Here is a 20,060-nt window from a genome sequence, read left to right as displayed (position 1 = left end):
GTATCTTGTGGCAAAGAAACGTTCAGTCACATCCATGTCTGAAATACCATGTTGACAGGAGGTAGTGCGCATGTGTGTATGTTTGCATGTGTGTATTATGGGGTGTTGGCTATGTTTGTGTCTGATTGTATGCTCATGTGTCTGTGTGTGCACACATACGTGTTCATCTTGCTCTCTCTATTGTAGCCTTGCAGACTGCAGTCAAAGACATTGCAGTTGCTGGCACTGGAGACTAAATTATACGCTGTGCTGGGGGAAGCTGGGAGAAACCCAGTGTGCCAAAGGAAAGTTCTGAAAGATTTATCTTGTAATGCATTTATTTATGATCGTCTGAATATTGCACACCGCCTGGAGAGCCTACACGATGTAGATTTCATGACCCATAAGAACACATTTCCGCTTCAGACTGTTAGCTGCCACTGCGTAAATATTACATCTTGTCCCTATCTTTGAGACAAGCAGCAATGTTTTGAGATCCGTTACAGTGCTTGTGAAGTGTCTTTACCATTTATCATTGGTATTTTTCAAAGTTTGAGGAGCCGTCATAAATAGTTACATTGGGTGAGCCTAGCGGCTTACTAACCAGCCCCCTTCTTTAAATATACTCCAGCTTCACAGCAGGCCAAATATATATGCTGTTGGATCATGTAAATGTTCCACTGATGAATGTACATGCTGAAAGGACAGGAAATGGTGAGGTGCCTGAGAAAGGAAGAGGAAAATGAAGTCAATTGGGGATTTTGGTTTTTTTTTTGTTGCTAAAATTCTGAAGAAAAATTTTACATATATATATAATATATATAAAATTTTTCTTCAGAATATATATATATATATATATATATATATATATGTATACTCACAACTGAAAGGGCCTGTGGGATCATTCTCATTAATGTGTCAGGGAATTTTAGCAAGTCTGTATTCTGATGAGCTTTGCTGGCCATGATAATGAATCTTTATCTTCACTTGGTACAGTACTGGTCTTCTACTGGTACCCCCTCTAATAGTACACATTTTTATCAAGTATGTGCTACAGCAGCGTATTTTTCCAATTTTATGACTGCAAAAAGAAAATTTCTTTAGGGGAGCAATGCAGTTCAATAATCCTTGTTCTTGCCTTCTCTCCTGCCTAGTGAGCTAGTCAACACCAATTTATTATGAAAGTCAGGAATCAGAATGCTTTGTTCTGAAACATAGAGGTCTAAAAAAAAAGAAAATTATCTTTGTTGAGCCACCTGGTTCCATTCCTGTTCCCTCCAACATCAAACTTATTCCCCGACCACTAATGTTCATGTGAGATTGGCACATGCATCATCTGTTTCCCCCTTTCTCTACTCTCTCTCTTCTCCTGTCCCACCTTTCTCTCCATCCCTTCTTGAATTCTCCCTCTTCTGTTCAGTCAGCAGGGTGGCTTTGTTGCCCGAACATTCCCCACTAGCCACCCACCCGCCCCCGCCATCCCCACCCCCCCGCCACCCCGGCTTGCCATCATGCTGAGTTCATTGTTCTGGTAATTTTGGAGATAAGAGAAGCGTGGATCTTTGGGAGCATCTCTGCCGCAGGGGACAGGAAATGCCACAGGACTGACAGTGCAGTGGCACACGGGGCACAAATTGGGGAGCTGGGCGCTATCTGCGATGGGGTGATAGGAAGGGGCGGAGCGGATATAGCGACCTTCAGAAAAGGCAGTGAGCGCGAAGGCTGAGAAAGACTGGAGATAAGGAACAACACAGCGGAGAGCGAGGATCTGGGAAAATAGGACCAAAGCCGGGCAGCAGGAGAGGGCGCCTGTATGAAGATGTACACACTCACAAGCGGTGGTCTTGCACCGTGCGCTGCATAATTATTCGGGGGTAAATAGTTGCCTTTGAAAAGACATGAAATGAAAAACCTTAATTGACATGCTGTACATTCAGCCTCCACAATCAGTTTGCTTCAATGCAATGCAGTAAATTCAGTTGAAATCTGTTTTTTTTTTTTCTCCACATACCCATGCAGCATTTTCAGTGTCTGTGACTTTCAGTCTGCAGCAGGTATTCAATAGCTTGCTTGGGATATACAATGATTGCACCTGAAATTTCCTGCTTCTTTGTTGTGGATTATCTGGAGCTTTGTTGTTGTTATTTTGCTGTTCTGTAGCTCAGTAGAAATGACTGCTTCACTTTGCTGATGTAATTAGTTACTGCTTTGTTCAGCTGTGGGCTGCCCTGGCTTGTCTATTGCTCTTCTGGGAATTTCCGGTCATTATTCGATGGAAAGGCTGAAATCACCTGAGAATAAGTTTTTCCACTTGCACTGCACTGAGCCTGGATGAACTCCCTCTCCACCCCTCAGTACTCTGCAGGTACCTGCTTTAACTGCATTGCAACACTGCCAGTGGAGGACAGAGACAGTGCTATTGAGATTTCTGTTGTCTGGAGAGGTGTGGACTCTTATGGCAAATGTGCATAAGAGTTTTGTGGAACAAATGGTCTGTGGCCTTACAGCCTCTATTGTGACACTGGGGTGCTCAAGAAAAAATAGCCCTCATACACCAGAGGTCAACATACAGTACAATAGCAAAGTACACAAATTGAGTCAGCGGCACATGCTGTGAGATTATTTCATTGTTTGGCTGAATAGATGCCCTTATCGAGTGTGATTGATATGGCTTACTTACCTTGCATATTGTCCATTTATACAGCTGTACCTTTACTGATCAATATAAGGTTATAAGTGCTGTGCTCAGGTGCACAGCAACAGAATTCTACTGAACCTGCAGCCTATTACGTACATGTCCAATGTCGTAACCACTAACTCTACTCCAGTGCATACTGCATTCTGCTGCCCTTCTATGCACGCACGACCATTTTGTTGCCACCATTTTGACAAAATGGCATCACAAAACAGCTCCTCTGAACTAGGCAGCTCTACAACGTTCGCATGGTGCAGTGAGCCATTTAAAGAAGGAATGAACATCAGTCAAAGACAGCCCCCTAGTTCCCAGGCTTCCTTTCCATTCTAGGCCATTACTTTGTCCCTTGGAAGCCATCCTCCCTTTTTTCCAAAAAGCCAAATTGGTTGCTCATGGAAAGACACTTACCAGGAAGAATGGTCATTAAATCGACCCAGATTCAGCTCCAGGGGACAGGAGTTGCCTGTCCATGTTTTAATTTGTAGTTAGAGTTGTCAATATCTTAGATTAGCACAGTCCAGAATTAGTGTTAGACTGAAACTTAAACGAAGTTGTCAGCTTTTATGCACTGGTCATGGCTGGAAAGAGGTAATTGTCTAATGAATATTTTTTTCAGAAACTGCATTCTGAAAGTGATGTGGTTAGTGGGTATTGGAAACGTGTGAAGGCACACTGTTGTGTACATGTGGTGGCAGCACCTGTCTCAATGCAAGACAAATGGCAAGACCCTGTCTGCATTCTCAAAATCCCAGAATCCTGTGCTGTAACAGCTGTCTGACAGGTGCTCACACACCTGTTTATTAATGTTGTTTCACTGTTGGTTTATTTACTCTATGTCAACACAGCCACTTGAGGGGCTCAGAAGAAGACTTGCTTTTTGAGACACAGCCAAGGTATCAAGGTTGTTTATTTTTATGTGGTGTGTTCGAGATGTTTTTGTAAATGTGAGTACACAGATTTCAGATTTGGTCTCTAGATGAACCTCATGCCAGGGTTTCAAACCTCAGCAGCCACAGACATGAGTGTAGTGATGAGTAGGTACAGAGCAAACCCCAGGGTCATTGTGAACGCCATAGCCGTAGCCAAGGCAGGACACATACCAGAACACACTGGTAGCAGAGGTCATGCTCACAGATTAAACTCTGTTGTTCCCTGCAATTTGATTTACAATTTTTAGGTGAGAATTTTATCACATGTCATCATTGCATTGCCAAAGACCTGTTCCCATCCAGTTATGTTCTAATCTTACTAAAATTCTTTTTTTTTTATCATGTCACCAGTTCTTTGCTTATATGTCCTAGTAATAGACACGCAGTTACATTGCACACACATATCATGAAAAGACTTGAGTATAGAGCAAGATCTGTTTTTCTATTGGCTGGGGGGGACACCACCAGTCAGAACCAGGAAGAAGAGAGGTCAACATGGAAACGGTATTAGCGCTTGCTAGCGTTCAAGATGTGAGAAGAGGGTCCCCACAGCTGTGCGCAAGCGGCCATTATCACCTTCAGAATACCCACGTGTGAATGTTCCTCCCATGCATCTCTGCTCCACTCGGTCGTGTGCTTGGCTGGACAGATAGACTGAAAGAGAGGCCAGGAGTCAGACCCAGAAAGATTAAAGTGCAGTGGATTTTGCTGGAAGCCACTATGTGACTAAAAAGCACGTGTTTGGCCCACCCTCCCTGAAAAGGCAGTTTGTTCAGAGAGGGGAACAAATTCACCAGGGAAGAGTCTGAAGGGCATATTTTTTATGTATTCAGCATTTTGATGTTCTGTTTGATGGGCCTTGTTTAGAAGGTGCCCGTGATTGTTTTATGAGAAAATGAAGCCCTGTGAAGGCATGATGTCGGGCAGACCAATCATTCCAAACTCTGGCATGTCTGCGTCACTAACTTTGTGTTTATATGTCCATTGAAATACTTTCCCTGTGGTATATCAAGGAAGTCTTGGCTTTTTAATTTTTTAATCAATAAGTAAATTTCCATCACTAATTATTAATTACTTGTCAGTTAAAGTAATTACGATTAACTTATGATCAGTCTCAGAGTTCAGAGTTAGGGTTACGGCCACACACATTCCTCATGCATGCACACGCTTTTGTTTTGGCACTTGTCTTTTTGGTGTCATTATGTAGTTTGAGGCATCTTCCCTTCCATAAAACATGTAAAGGTGAACTGCTGACTGGAATAGGAGGGTGAGAAGCCTTGGTGGCTGACTTTGAATGTGACAGAGATGTTCATTTTAAAGCAGTCTTGATAGAGAGACCGGTACAGCATATGTCAGGTGCTTACACAGTTTTTAGTCATTTGCTAAACGCTGTCTCTTTACCTGGGATGCTGTTATACAGTGTTTTGTTTGGGGTCCACCATGACCAAAAGTCATTTGTATGCTGTTCATATCACTGGGACTCACGTTTTGGGGGTCTCCTGTTCACCGTTGGTCTGGTGGAGCTCTGGTTTGGACTATTACTGCTGTGCCGTCATTTTTTTTAAGTAAAACTAAATTAAAATAACATCAAACTCCCTGCTGTGGCTCTGGCTGTGGAGCCTAGATGACAGAAATGGCCCTGTGAAGAGATCCCCAGTATTGCTGAGTTTACCTTTTCCTACCTTGGACTGGGAGGCCTGCCTTCTGCCCCTTTCTTGGGGTTTGCTGGTTTGGGTTTTGCCTTACAAAAGCACCCAGTCAGGTTCAGCTAGTTATTCCTTTCACAGCCATTTTCACGTTTATTTATTTTTTGTCGAGCCAAGTAAGCTGCTCCTAACAACAGATATAGAAGGTTGACGATATTTCGGGCTTTGTTTTGGTTCTGTGTACTTCCCAGCCTTCAAACAATGAAACGATGCCAACTGACATACATAGTGTAATGTCCAGAACAAGAACAAACAGATCATCAAAACAAGAACGACATGTAGACTTCTGTGCCTAGCACTTTAGGTCATTACTGGTTTGGTTTAATTTTTGGTGTGAGGGCTTCATGATTGTGCTGTTTCATGTGTAATTAAATGTAGATTTGGTGCAGGGCTCTTAGGCATGGCAGCTGAAAGAATAAAGTTTTTTGCTTGGCAGCAATGAGTCATATCTGAACAAACTGTATCTTCCAAAATTGAGCGGCCTCGGATGTACTTATAGATGAAACTGGTTTGAGCATCATGAGGTTTGCTTGGCACTCACCCTGAAGAAAATGCTGCAAATCCACAGTGCAACCAAGGACCACAAGTGTACAATATTTGTGTAGGGATGTGAGTCATAAAGGCATTTCAGGAGGTGGTTGCACTCAAAGAGAAGATCTGCAGTATGAATTGCAGAGCCAACCTGGGCCTGTCAAGGGCTTGGTGCTGTTATGCATGAAACAATGAAAAGTAACATTTTTCAGAGTGACCTCATTCATGCTGCTTGCACAGGCTGCTCTTTACTGCACACTAGCATGGAATTCCACTGTGGCCAGCCAGGTAAAGGCCTTGCACAAGGCCTTGCAGCAGTGCACTGTGCTGGATAGGAACAGCTGTAGCTTGGATACATGGGGAACAGGCTGTGGAATGTAGAGAGGGAGCTGACAGCTGTTTCCTACTTGTGTGGCAAAGTTGCATACACGCACAGCAGGACCCCTGTCTAGCTCTAATTTTGGAATGCCCCCCCGCATCAGTCTCTCAGTGCTCGGACACAGTCTGCTCTTTAATGTACAAAGAGACTTCCTCCCATCCCCTCTGGCCAGATTAACACCCAATAGCAGGGGCCCCTCACAGAGTTTTTTCAGCGTCAGGAGATGGGCCAGCGTTCATTCTCTCACGCCTCCGAGTAGCATATTTAGACCTGTACCAGAACTGTGTACGGCTGAACAAAAAGTCTAAAACCGCTCCTGTGTGCTGTTCCTGACTGGTGCTGAAGAAATGGGTTGGAGCGGGCTCGAGCCCTTGGAGCCTGACGTGGGAAGGGCAAGTTGGATAGGAGAGTGATGAGTATCGACATCAGAGCCCAGCTCTGCTGATTGAAGGTGAGCAGATGCAGGGTCGAATCCCTCAGAGGAAGTTAATGAAAACAGAGATCTGCCATCTCTTGTTTTGAAAGGAAGATGCGCTGGACCTCCCCTGTGTTCCACCTCCTACTGTCATGAACAGAGGATGGCATGAGGATGACAATTCAAGCAAGACAGGACCAGGAGTGGCCCTTCAGTCGAAAGTCGAAAATGCTTTGGGTTTTAAATGATTTTCTTGTAGTTTTTATACTCTAAATGACCCATTCCTAGTCTCCTATTGATTCCACAAGGTTTTCTTTCCATGAAACAAGGAAACATTCAAAGGCAACTTTGGAAAGAAACATTCATGTGTGTCATGGTGTAGTATTTACCACTGTAACACAAAGTAAATGTGTTGACAATTCCAGCTGTCAAAAACTCTGAATTTGCTTTCTGTTTGGGCGCCAGCTTGATGTCACATAGCCACTAAAACCTACTGATGTAGCGTTTTATGTCTCCAGCCATTCCTCACCCTGCAAAGTGACAATTGGTGGTACATTGTAGATGCAGCCAAAATCTGAGTGGCAGGAGTCAGGATTCTCTGTAGAAAACCCCAGGCAAGTGTTTGATTTGAACGGACTCATCTTTGCAGGGCAAGGGCTGTCTCACAGCCTGCCACTTCCCATCACCGTCACATTCTTTGCCCCCCCCTGGCTGAGACCACAGATCACCCCACTGCGAATGTGAAAGGCCTAGCCGCTGAGAGTGTTCAAACCCCTCAGCAGACAGACGGCTCACAAAAGGCTGCATGGGAAGGACTTCTGAAAGTGTCCAGCTGAGCCAACAGAGGGACGGGAGACAGGGAGAGAGAGCGAGAGAAGGTGGGAGGGCATCCGAGAGCTGGAGTGAGAAAGGAAGAGAAGGACTTTTAGAAAGAGTTGGAAAAAGATCAAACTTGAGCAGAAGGGGTAGATGTGAATAAAAAAGCCTTGGAGAAAGAGTCCAGTTCTGCATAGCTCTTAGTTTCTTCACCCTGTGTGGAGACACTGCTGCTCAACTCTCCTGAGCTAATTATCACCACCGCAAACCCGCTGCCTATACTGGGAGAAACTACTGCTTGACGTCTGACCAGATGAAGGCGCAACTACTGAGATATCCTTCCCTTCTTATCTTCACTCTGCCGCCCGCTCCAGCAGAGAGCACAGCCTCGAGGCTCATTCAGTATCTAACAGGATAGAACAGTCATGTGAGAATGCAAACCGAAAACAGACGGAGGCTGTGCAAATCTGAAATGACACAGATGTGAGCGTTACGTAAGGCATGGTGTTTCTGCAACACAGAGGAGGGCGGAGTGTACTTCAGGGTAGATCAAGCACTGTTTTAACAGTTTTCTTTTCCATGTGACCTCTTAAAGCAAAGACATATGTATGATACTGTCTCTGATAAAGCTTTCTTTGATGGGTACACCATGAAACTCCTTTCCTTAATTGATTATTATAGATATTTTCCAAAGATTATAATTGCTTCTTAAAGCTAACTGCATTTAAGCCTCATTCACACTCAGGCCAGGGCTGGGCAAATGAGAATCCAGTTTCTTTCTGATTTGATTTTCTGTTTTCATGTGAAATGTATCCAGCATGGATTGAACTTCCTACAAGGTATAGTAGTCTTCTACACAAGGGCACATGGGTTTGCTTTGCTATCTATCATTTCATTGTTGATGTTGCTGTTGTTGTTGATTTTTACTTGCTGATGTAAGTACAGCAAGTAAGCTTTACTCTGACTGTATCGCCTGGAATGTGAATATCACAACAATCAACCTTTGCATTGCTGGTACGCTTCAGTTTACCTTGCTCTGAAGACAATCACCCAAACAAAATACTGCATCTGACAAATTAAACTGCTTATATTATTCTTGTAAACACTGCTAGATATTAATAGCTAGGTAATAATCAGAGTTAAATGATACATGCTTATGTTTAACGTACAGTTTATATAGGTAGAGTTAGCTAACTGGCCATTAATAATGTGTATGTGTGACACGTTTGCGACATAATTAAAAAAACGTTCATTCTTGTCCCTCAGAAGTGACGAGGGATAGTGCCTGTGTTAGTGCATTTTCTCTTTCAAATGGACTGTGACCTGCATCCCAAACAGATCTGTGTGATTTCTGTTTGACAGTGAAAAAGCCAGTTTATGTCCCCTCCCAGTGGAGCAGTTTATGGTAACGCCCCTCCAATTAAGAGTTTACCAGACCACAGAGGGACGGACATGTGTCAGTGAGTGTTTATGTTGTAGACCGCTCAGTGCTAATGCACTCTAGAACTAATGGATACCACACTTGAGTTATCTATCTCTCAAGTTAAGCAGGGCTACACCATCTTCATCTGACAGAACTAGACGTGAAATTCTTGTTTACTCTCATAAATAAACACAATAAACTCTACAGCTGAGACCTGCTTGAATTGTTAGGAAGCTGGTGGATTTCGAATGCCCTAGGTCAGGGTTTCCCAGCGGTGCTTTTGGAGGCCTTTGGACTGGTATGCCTGAGAATGAGTTCAGTCAGGCCTGCTGTGACACTGCAGCGCTTAATTTAGAGGCTAAGTGCTCAAATGGAATGTAAACCTCATGCCTTGGTGGCTCTTCAGGATCAGGAGTGGCAACAAATGAAATGAAAGATTAGTTAAGTGCAGTGTATTCCCTGTGTGTTTATATTACAGAATATACATTCTGGATTAAAGCGGTGTATTAATTATTTTGTTGCATCTTTAGAGTCAATCCTTATCATATTAAGCAGATGGTAGCCCTCAAGTTTTGGGCCACTTGAGTTCTAGGATGCAGAATAATCCACGGTCTCTATTTATGAACATTTGTAACAGTGATACTTCCTTAATTGTGATGGAAAAGTGGAAAGACAGTCAAGCTACGAAAAGTTGGATAGTGCAGTTAACTCATGTTGAAGCTATCTTGTACTTTTACTATGGTATCCATACCTCTGCAGTTGGAAATATCATGGATTTTTCCATCTGAGATTCTTACAAAGTTGACTTTATGTGTTAGGCAAGCTCTGTATCCTGCTTTTCAAAGGAGACAGAGCTGAGAGAGGAAGTGGGAGCAGGTACAGTAGGGTTTCTCTCCCAGGGACAGGAAGCGGATACCACACAACAGGACGTCCAGCCTCCGGCCCAACAAACAATACTGAATCAGTAGTGGAACCACAGATTTTTACAAAGGATGGTTTCCATAAATGTAAAGTCATTTCAATTGCCTCGTCCCTCACACGTGAAAGCTGCCAATTAATTTTCATTTAGTTATCACACTTTTTTTTTGCGAAGTGGCCTTTTCCACCGGTTCTGTCATGGATTTAATGTCAGGAATCCCGTTTGCGTCCCACCACATTGCTGGTTAGGTATGATATTAATATCACAGCGTCCTCCGTCAGTCACCGTCATGTCACTGCTGAAATTTAAATGCCTGGAAAAAAATGTAATGGGCAATGTGACACCTGGAAAAATGGAACAATCAAACCAGCTCTGGCCTTTTGTGCCCTGCAGCTTGCTCTGTAAAAATGTGTCTCGCTCTGCTGAGGGGGGGGTGGGGGTTAGTTGCACCATGTCCTTGCCTCCCAGACACAGATGTGAAGGGGTGGCCATGGTCTCTGCTGCCTCACTGTTTGTGCCCAGCCTCTGGGGTGACCCTCGGGAGATGCCGTGTAAGGTCCAGGCACGCGGCCCTTATCAATCTGCACCACAGATTGACCTCTGGGGCCCGGCACTGTGGCAGTGTGTGCCAGGGGCCAGACTGACGGATCTCGTGCCCAGAATTAGCAAACAAGGGCAGGAGAGAGCCGCACACCTCCAAAGGGCATGCCTTCGAGCCCTACGTACATGACGGGCAGTGAGGAATGAAACGGCTGCAAGGGACTTAAAAGGGATTAGTTTTGGAAGCCCCCACCGGATAGTTTCCATTAGGAACAGCTTGCAGATTTTCCAACCACTTAAAGCAACAGGCGCTGGTGAGACTGAGGAAGTATGTGGCCGGAAACACTGGCAAAGCAGTGCCGGAGGTCCTTGTCTGGCCCAGTGTCAGAGGGCCTGATCGATTCTCCCTTCATTATTGCCATGATTGTCATTTGTTTCTGCATGCAGTTCAAGCTGCTGTGGCATTTGTGTCAGCCCACCGTACAGAGATTAAAAAGTGTCTTCCTTCAACCACGCATGTGATACTAACAGGCTTTCAGTTGGAACTCTAGTCTTTGTTTCATTTTTGCTTTGACTTATTTAGCCCCTTGAAGACTTGTCTGAGGATTGAGCTGTTTCAAAGTTTTCCATTTCTTCCCACAGCTGTGAAACCACGTCCTGTTTTTGGGTGGTGCAGCTCTACTCTCTCTCTCTCTCTCTCTCTCTCTCCTTTTGTGCTCCTTCAGCATTGTATGATTGCTTCTCTCTTAGGCAGACAACTTTACCCACTTTTATAAATACACCTAAGTTTCTGTATGTCTGCATATTTAGGGGTTCAAAGTCCACAGGCACTTTGTTTACTTTTTGATTTGTGCAACATTTAAACAACCAGTTCTTTGACATTTCAACCCATTGGCTGGTTTTTCCTCTCAAAATGCAACGTTTAACCTCAGACAAACATCATATGCAAACATAGACCTTTTCTGAAATCAGTTTGTTGAGTAGATACATTCTTGTTCCCTCTCAGACATAACTGCTGAATCTGAAACTCTCTGGATGAATAAATAAAGTAGGGTCGCTCTGGCATTTCTTTATAGCCCAAGCAGCCTCTTATTTCACACTTCTTGTACACCACACTTGGTCCTTTGCCCAAATATAAAATAGAATGCAATTAGTACCAATAAACTTCATCCCGGAGTTCAGTACAATAGTTATGATGGTGATCATAATTTCAACTGAAAGGAACAGTTCCTGTCCATCCAGGAGTCAGACTTCCTCCCTCTGTTTTGTGTTATCCAGTGTCTCCTTTTTGTTAATATTCTGGCTGTGGTTTAGACTTCTCAGACTTTCTAATCCTTAATTAACAGCAGGGGTGTAAACTAAGACTTCTGTGATTGAATTAAGAGAGTGAATTGCGGACAAGATCACAGACTGACTGAAAATCAGGACATTTCCGCCATATCATGTGACAGCAGACGGATGAAAGCCATGGCGTCCTTCTGAGCCAAAGATAATTAAGATCCATGCTAGTTCACTAATTAAGACATTCATCCCTAACCTTAGACCTCTGGCCCAAGTGCTGATAATGTCCTTTGGAAGGAAGTCTGGAAGCAATCTCCGAACTCCTGCCTGGCTCTCCTGTGCAGTTTCAGATCTCTCTCTCTCTCTGTCTCTCTCTCTCTCTCATGCACACATGCACACACACACTTTGTTCCTGGTTGCCTTGCCAGGCATCCACTAAAATGTTGAATACTCCATACTGAAATCCAGATTAGTCCTGAAGAACGTGAATGTAAAGCAAGTGTACACAAACATATGCATGTGCATGGAAAACACATGGATGTATACAATGCACTGACAGTGTAAATTAGGACTGATAGGTGAATACTGTACTTTACGAGCAGTGGCAAAAGACCTGATTTACAGATACAGATCCCTACAAATCAGGTCATGTTTACATAAGCTGGAGTAATGTAGTTCACAAGCAAGCATGATTTCTGCTGAACATATTCCACTTCTCAATGAGTGAAGTTCTTAAGGTAATTTCATTTCACAGTTATGTGCTGTTTGTTAAATCCATCTAAACATAACAAGATTGACATGGATGAGCAAATGGGTGGCATTTTTCTGACATCACGGAACCAAGGATTCTATAGCTTAAGAATTGCCAATAGTATATAGTAAAATGTACTTTTCTTCATTAAATCTTAGTTGAAATATCAGCTGGAGAGAGATGGAAAGGAATTAGCAATTCACTATTCTTTCATCCCCATGGATCTACTAAAGACAATTTAGTACCTAAGAGCAGGGAGTGTTTACTTTGAAAAAGAATATTTTCAAGGAGATACCTGGGTTGGCCCGGTACAGCAAAGGTGCCTTGACTGACAGTCTGCTCAAAGCATGCAGAAGTAATTTTAATGACTTGTCAATGATTTTCTGGCACTCTCTATGTAGACTGTCTTATCAGCTTCCAGGGGCAGGCTGTTGACGCATTCACAAGGACAAGCAGATGATATGTTATTGTTTCAAGAGCAAGGACGGTGTGCTTTGTGCTTCTTTTTCAATGGGAGGGCTCCTAATACACCAACCAAACTTTCTCAGGTAACGCTGCTCTCCTCCTCTTGCTTACAACATTAAAATCAAACTCAGTTCATTCCACTGCTGCAGGTTCCTTGTCATTGATTGACAGATAACATGGCTGGGATAACACCTGCACCATAGCCATCTATATAAATAATATATTTTAAAGGACATGACCAGATTTGAACTTGCAGATGATCCTCTGTAACCATTTGGCTGCCTTTTAACGTAAGTCACCTGTATTGAGAATTCAAAGCAGTATTACACCCGGTGGTTCCTGGCAGTGCTAAAGTAATATGCTCCACTAAAGATTACTGTAGTTTGTTTCAAAAATTTTTGTGCTTGTATTTTTGCTCAGTTTGAAGTGGAGCAAAGAAGCAAAAAACTTAAATTTGCCCTTGGTGCATTGTGCATACATGAAGTTGGAAGCCACTGTAGAAGAGCGTATTAACAGTGATGACATTTTTTGAGGTTGTTTTTCAAAACGCCTTGTTCATCCTGATTATTCTATGGGACATCAATGGATTGATTCTCTCTGGGTTGGAAATGGTCCATTGAGACTGCACAGTCAAATGCCAAAGAAGCCCAATGGATCACAGGGAAGAAATGTAAAAGGAGCTAAAATATTACAGTAGTTCACCATAGAGAAACTGTATTTTGTCTGTGTTTACATTTTTAATCTATTGGAGAGGTGGAATTAATTCTACCACAGAATTCATGTCATCTGTTTGTTAGAGAAAAGAGAACTCTTTTTAGGCTAGTAGGCAGTCATCATGGAAGTTGGACCTGAGTACTATTTCCACTGGACTAAATCATCAAGGGATCCTCTTAGTTTTTGTTGAGGGTTGTAATTGCCATTGATTACTTTAATTGTGGCCTAGTGAGAATTTGACATCTCAGCCATTTTCTCTGAGGTCCTCAGTATTTTTGTGGCCAAAATCCTGCTGCATTTTCTCAATTACAGATGTCCTCTGTAATTTAATTTCAGTGAAAATTGAAATGCCTGAGTGTCCTAATTACTGTGGTCTTTCTGGGTTATTGTGTGGAATAGCTGATATTGTTGTTGAAAACATATTAGTTAGCAGTATACATGGCTAGTGTCCAGGTTTGATGCACAATGCAGAGTCAGACTGTCATGAAACTGCCAAAATGCTACGGAGCATGTCTTCCTTCTGAGGCGAAAAGAGGATATTCAAAAAAATGAAAGGTTTGAAGATCTTTAAAAATTTAGTTGCAAGTACTTTTTTATATGCAGGTGGCTAGAAAACAGCCTATTTCACTTTTGGGTTTCGTTCAGACTTGGCTATTGACTGTAAAATCAAACTATTTAATGCAAGTCTAATATTTAACTGTACGTTCTGGAAAATGTCAGTAATATCCATGAGGTCTGTGGAAAAACTCAGGAGACCCCCAGTTATTTCTGAGAATGCTCATCTACTAGACATGTGGGCAAAATGAAGTCCAGTATAAAATGAAAATGAAGTTCAACACAAACAGCACCACCAAAAAAACTCAGGACCCTGGGTAATATTAGCCCACAATGAATGAACCTTGACATTTGTAGAACCTCCATGTAGTCCCTTACGCGGCAAACTGGACTCCACTGTATGAACTCCACAGTAGCGTGAATTTCCCCTTTAACTGTATGAAAATTCCATTGCAGCATATGCCCCTGCAGGCAGCCTTGGCCACATTTTGGTCTCTTGCATGCCTCTCTGGAGCCCCAGCATGGGTTAGTGCCTGCCAAAGATATCTAATGAGGAAGAAGGATGTCAGTGAATAGCTTTGATATTCCAGTTGGAGATGCTCCACTGTGCTGCCTTGGGGTGGCAGCTCTGGCCAGAGATCCTGTGGGTGGTAGATCCCCTCATGCTTCCCCTCATGGAACCCCACTTGTGTTCCAGTGCCTATTTTAGAGGAGTTGGAGCATGCCAAGAATCGAGGTGGGGGTAACACAGGATGCCAAGGAACCTGCTTCTAATGTACTTGAACCAGACTGGTACAAATTATGTGTGACTGATGACAGCAACAGTGATTAAACAACTTTTAAAAATACCATTCCGTTCAGTGTTGCATGCCCTGTCTTTATAACAAAATGCTCAGTTCTGTGAGTATAACACTAAAGACACATACGTAATGTTACTACAGTGTAATTTGACTGAAAGGGGAGGCCTCATTAAACAATTGCATTTATTCAGCACATTATAATTCTGCCTTTGTGCATTGTGTTCAATGGACATGCTTGTTCCATGTTCTCTGCAAGAGATCAGTTCGTCATGGCAGTGAAGTATCCATAGTCAAACATGGATGAGAGCCACAAGGCTATCGTCTGTGAAAATGTAAATGACTGGAACTGCAGTTCATGAAAACAGACATGGCCAGAAAGAGACATGCCCCAGAAGAGCTTGTATACTACTTGGCAGGCATAATGCATTATGTCAGTATTGGATAATACATAATTTTATGATAATGAAATTACATAAGATAATAAATAATTGCATCAGTGATGCAAATAATTGTCATTATGTTCTCAGTATATATATTCACTCATGTATTGTCTTTCTGTTTATGCTGTCCTCTAACCTTTATACAGCCATTCTCCCTGAATGGATAATACACCTTCTGCACATGTGTCAGTTCTGTCTGCCTTCACAGAATATGATGTAACAATTTACTCTCTCCCCCTTTATCTCTGCAGGATGGCTCAAAGCAGAAGCAGGCACGTAAGAAGACAGTGTCGTTCAGCACCATGCCCAATGACCGCAAGATCAACAGCACAGCTGCGTGCATGGCCTTCATGATGGAGGGTTGTGAAATGAAGAAGGTGCGTTCCAATTCCCGCATGTACAACCGCTACTTCCTGCTGGATTCAGACATGCGCTGGCTTCGCTGGGAACCCTCCAAGAAGGACTCGGAGAAGGCCAAGCTGGAGATAAAGAGTATCAAGGAGGTGCGGCTTGGGAAGAAGACCCCTGTACTGCGCAGCAATGGCCTCTCTGACCAGTTCCCAGAGGAGTGCGTGTTCTCCATCATTTACGGGGACAACTATGAGTCTTTGGACTTAGTTGCCAGCACAGCTGATGTGGTCAACACTTGGGTGATGGGCCTCCGCTACCTCATATCTTATGGGAGACATATGGTGGGCATCATTGACCCCAGCCAGCCCAGCTTAAGGACATCTTGGATTGGTTCAGTGTTTGAGATGGCAGACATGGGTAAGGAGGGACACATCGACCTCTCCAGGGCCATCCAAATTATCAAGGGCCTGAACCCTGGCATGAAAGCATCACGGATAGAGCTGAAATTCAAAGAGCTCCAAAAGGCCAAGGATCAATACAGGGAAGAGATAACTATGGACACCTTCACCGAGGCCTACTGTGAACTCTGCACACGCCCTGAGATTTTCTTCCTCCTAGTGCAGTTCTCCAGTAATAAAGAGTACCTGGACTGCAAGGACCTGATGCTCTTTGTGGAGGTGGAACAAGGGATGGAAGGGGTGACGGAAGAGATGTGCATGGACATCGTCCACAAGTTTGAGCCATCCACAGAGGGCAAAGAGCGGGGATACCTATCTATTGACGGCTTTACGCACTACCTCCTTTCCTCTGAATGCCACATCTTTGACCCCCAGCACAAACGAGTCTGCCAAGATATGACACAGCCTCTGTCCCATTATTATATCAACTCTTCACACAATGCCTCGCTTCTCGAAGACCACTTCTGGGGCTCTTCAGACATCAATGGCTACATTAGGGCTCTGAAGATGGGCTGCCGCAGCCTGGAGGTGGTGGTCTGGGATGGTCCTGACAACGAGCCTCACATCTATTTAGGTAACTCAGTTTCCTCCCAGGTGGCTTTCTGCAAGGTCCTGGATGTAATAAATCAGTATGCCTTTGAGAACTCTGAGTACCCCCTCATCCTCTGCCTGGTTACCCACTGCTGCATCCATCAGCAGAAGGTCATGGCACAGCACCTGAAGAAAATCATTGGGGACAAACTGTATGTGGACCTGCCAGACTCAGAAGACCATTACCTTCCTTGCCCTGAGAAACTGAAAGGAAAGATTCTCCTCAAGGGCAAGTGCTTCCCTCCTAACTGCTCAGACTCTGAAGGGGATGTTACAGATGAGGATGAAGGAATGGAGATGACAAGAAGGGCTGGGGCTGACGACAGTGACCAGCTCAATGGGATCAGCTGCAGAAGGCTGCGCCTGTGCAAAGAGCTGTCTGATCTGGTCACTCTTTGCAAGTCAGTGCAGTTTAGAGACTTTGAGACCTCGAAGAGGTGCCAGAAGTACTGGGAACTGTGCTCTTTCAATGAAGTTGATGCCAACAGGTTTGCCAATGAATATCCAGAGGACTTTGTATGCTACAACAAGAGGTTCCTCTCCAGGGTATACCCTAGCCCCATGCGGATTGATGCCAGCAACATGAACCCTCAGGACTTTTGGAAGTGTGGGTGTCAAATTGTGGCTATGAACTACCAGACACCTGGCCTTATGATGGACCTTAATTTAGGCTGGTTCCGGCAGAATGGGAACTGTGGGTATGTGTTGCGCCCCGCCATAATGAGGGAGGAAGTGTCATATTTCAGTGCCAATGCTCGGGACTCCTTGCCTGGCGTGTCTGCCCAACTGCTTCACATCAAGCTCATTAGTGGGCAGAATTTGCCCAAGCCTAAGGGTTCAGCTGCTAAGGGAGATGTGGTGGAGCCCTACATCTACGTGGAGATCCATGGCATCCCTGCTGACTGTGCAGAGCAAAGGACTAAGACTGTCTCTCAGAATGGAGATAACCCAATTTTTGATGAGAGCTTTGAATTTCAGATAAACCTCCCTGAGCTGGCAGTACTGAGATTTGTGGTGCTGGATGATGACTATATCGGAGACGAGTTCATTGGCCAGTACACCATCCCCTTTGAGTGTCTGCAGCCTGGGTACCGGCACGTCCCCTTGCAGTCTTTGACCGGAGAGTTTCTGCCTAATACTACACTCTTTGTGCACATTGCCATCACGAACCGCCGGGGTGGGGGTAAGGCCCACAAGCGGGGGCTTTCTGTGAGAAAGGGCAGAAAAGCGCGTGAGTACACCTCCACCAAAACCACTGGGATCAAGGTAGTGGATGAGCTCTTCAGGGCATCTACACAGCCACTGAGAGAAGCAACAGACCTTAGAGAAAATGTACAGGTATGTATGTTTTAATGTATAGTATACTATACTCAAAAGTATACTATACTCAAAAGTAGTACATACATTTAGCTAAAGTTTACTACCCCTGTAGTTTGTCTGAGAAATGAGTTTATGGTTGTGGAGGTTATGATCTCAATAATAGGTCTTGAAGAACAATGTATGGCACATGTATGGTTACTGTTTTAAATTCGTTTTGCGATAAAACCACCTACTGTACATGCACTGCAAAACCTCAAAGGGTCAGCATTTACAAACAGGCACACAATCTTAAGGTGAAATGGGTTTGTTGTGGGAAAAGTAAAATTCCAATCTGATTGAAAGCCAGAGAGAGAACATTTTAACTTTGAAATTTTCTGTTGGCATTTTTGAATGCAATGACTTGAAATGAATTTACCTGCATTGCTAATTGCTGTCTTTTTACATGTTGTAAAAGACAGAGTCTGTGCTGGGCAATTATGGGCTTCATGAAAATCATTATTATTGCGGCTCTGTGTTGCCAGGATGTGAGAGAACTGTTTCTCTCAGGATGATTTCAATGACAAGATGCAGGTAGAATCATGAACTAAAAAAGGCAAGAGCTCCTTAAAAAAAGAATGATTGTGTTCTTTGGAACAATTAATAAACTTAAACTGTTCAAGACCCTTAAAGGGGAGTTCAGTAATCAATATTTAAGAATTGAAAATCCATGTATCACTGCTTTTTCAGTTGAACATTTGTTATCCATAGGAGGTATGCCTGTACAGTCCTCTCAGTGTTCAAATATTTGACTGTGCTCAGTCGCTGTCAAGAAATAGGATAAATCCTATACACTGTCTGATGTTTTTCATGACTTTCATAGATGAGTACAATGCCTCTTTTTCTTTTTTCCAGGAATGATTTTTTTTCTATAATGAATGCATAATTAATGTTTTGGAGCACTGTAAACCCCCAAGCCAGTATCATATTAAAACAGAGAATGCTGAATAAATGAACATTTTTGTTCAGTGTCACAGTTAGTACAAACAGAATAGGCTAGGTGCAAACAGCTGTTCTTTTCTTATGTCCTCTTTTTTAGTGTTATCAGTCATGTACCATAAAAGTTCAAGTGTCATGGCTTTTTTTTCATGGTTTAGAGAGCCTGGCATTAGGGTGTTATTGGACATTCGATGTTTTAACTAAGTTGTTTATAGGCTCTTGTCGAATAAAGAAAAGGAAATATTTTCAGTCCTGCCAAGATTAATAAAGGATTTAGGATTTAGCGCTGAGGGATACTGGAAAGCATGTCTGTGCGCATTCTCAATCCAGCTCATTGTAATTGCTGTAAAGTCATTATACAAGCTACCAAAATAAATACCCTGAGGATGTAATTAAACATTCTTTGGCATGAGGTAATGCCTTTCTAGTTCTACAACTGGTCATGATCTCTATCTTGAGAGCATTTGCTTTTGCCCTAAGAGGGTTTCATGGCTGTCCCTCTATCAAGAAATGCTTGTGTTCCGGTGTTTAAGTTAATACAGTAATTTTGATACAGTTGTTTCATGGAAATCTAAAATGTAATCGTGCACATAGATGTACTGATTGAAAATGTATTATTTTGACTAGAAGACTGTAAGCTTCTCCTTCTTAGTTGTGCTTCTTGATCAAAAAACCCTAACGTTTTTTACATTAAATGTACTTTACATTTTTTTTTACATTCAAATGAAAAGTTCAAGGAATCTAAGATCATGGCTATTTTTCCTATGTTAGATCATAAATATCCAATGAAATTTCAAAGCACAAAAACTTACTCAGTAATGGATGCCCTTGTTGCCCATTGGTACTGTAGTTTTGATGAATACTGTCTTACACAAGTGGTTTAACTCCAAGCACTGCAGTTCTTTATATACTGTTAGACATACAGTAAGCAATGTCTAAGCAAGGGGCCTCTGTAACTTATGGATGTGGCCTCGACTTAACTAATTAAAAAAAAGAAGCAAACCACGGGTCATCCCTGACAATACAA

At 43.1% G+C, this 20,060-nt stretch overlaps 1 protein-coding gene across 1 annotated transcript in view; it reads left to right on the top strand.

The window, feature by feature from the left end:
- The window catches only part of si:ch211-210g13.5 (inactive phospholipase C-like protein 2), a 68,031-nt gene that overhangs the window by 30,406 nt on the left and 17,565 nt on the right, over nucleotides 1-20,060 (top strand). The window contains exon 2 of the mRNA XM_036541399.1: nucleotides 15,590-18,076. Within this exon, the coding sequence (XP_036397292.1) occupies nucleotides 15,590-18,076 (2,487 nt within the window). The remainder of the gene's footprint in view (nucleotides 1-15,589; nucleotides 18,077-20,060) is intronic.

This window comes from Megalops cyprinoides, chromosome 1, assembly GCF_013368585.1.
Source record: "Megalops cyprinoides isolate fMegCyp1 chromosome 1, fMegCyp1.pri, whole genome shotgun sequence".
NCBI classification, from domain to species: Eukaryota; Metazoa; Chordata; class Actinopteri; order Elopiformes; family Megalopidae; genus Megalops; species Megalops cyprinoides.
This window is presented reverse-complemented; position numbering and strand designations above follow the sequence as displayed.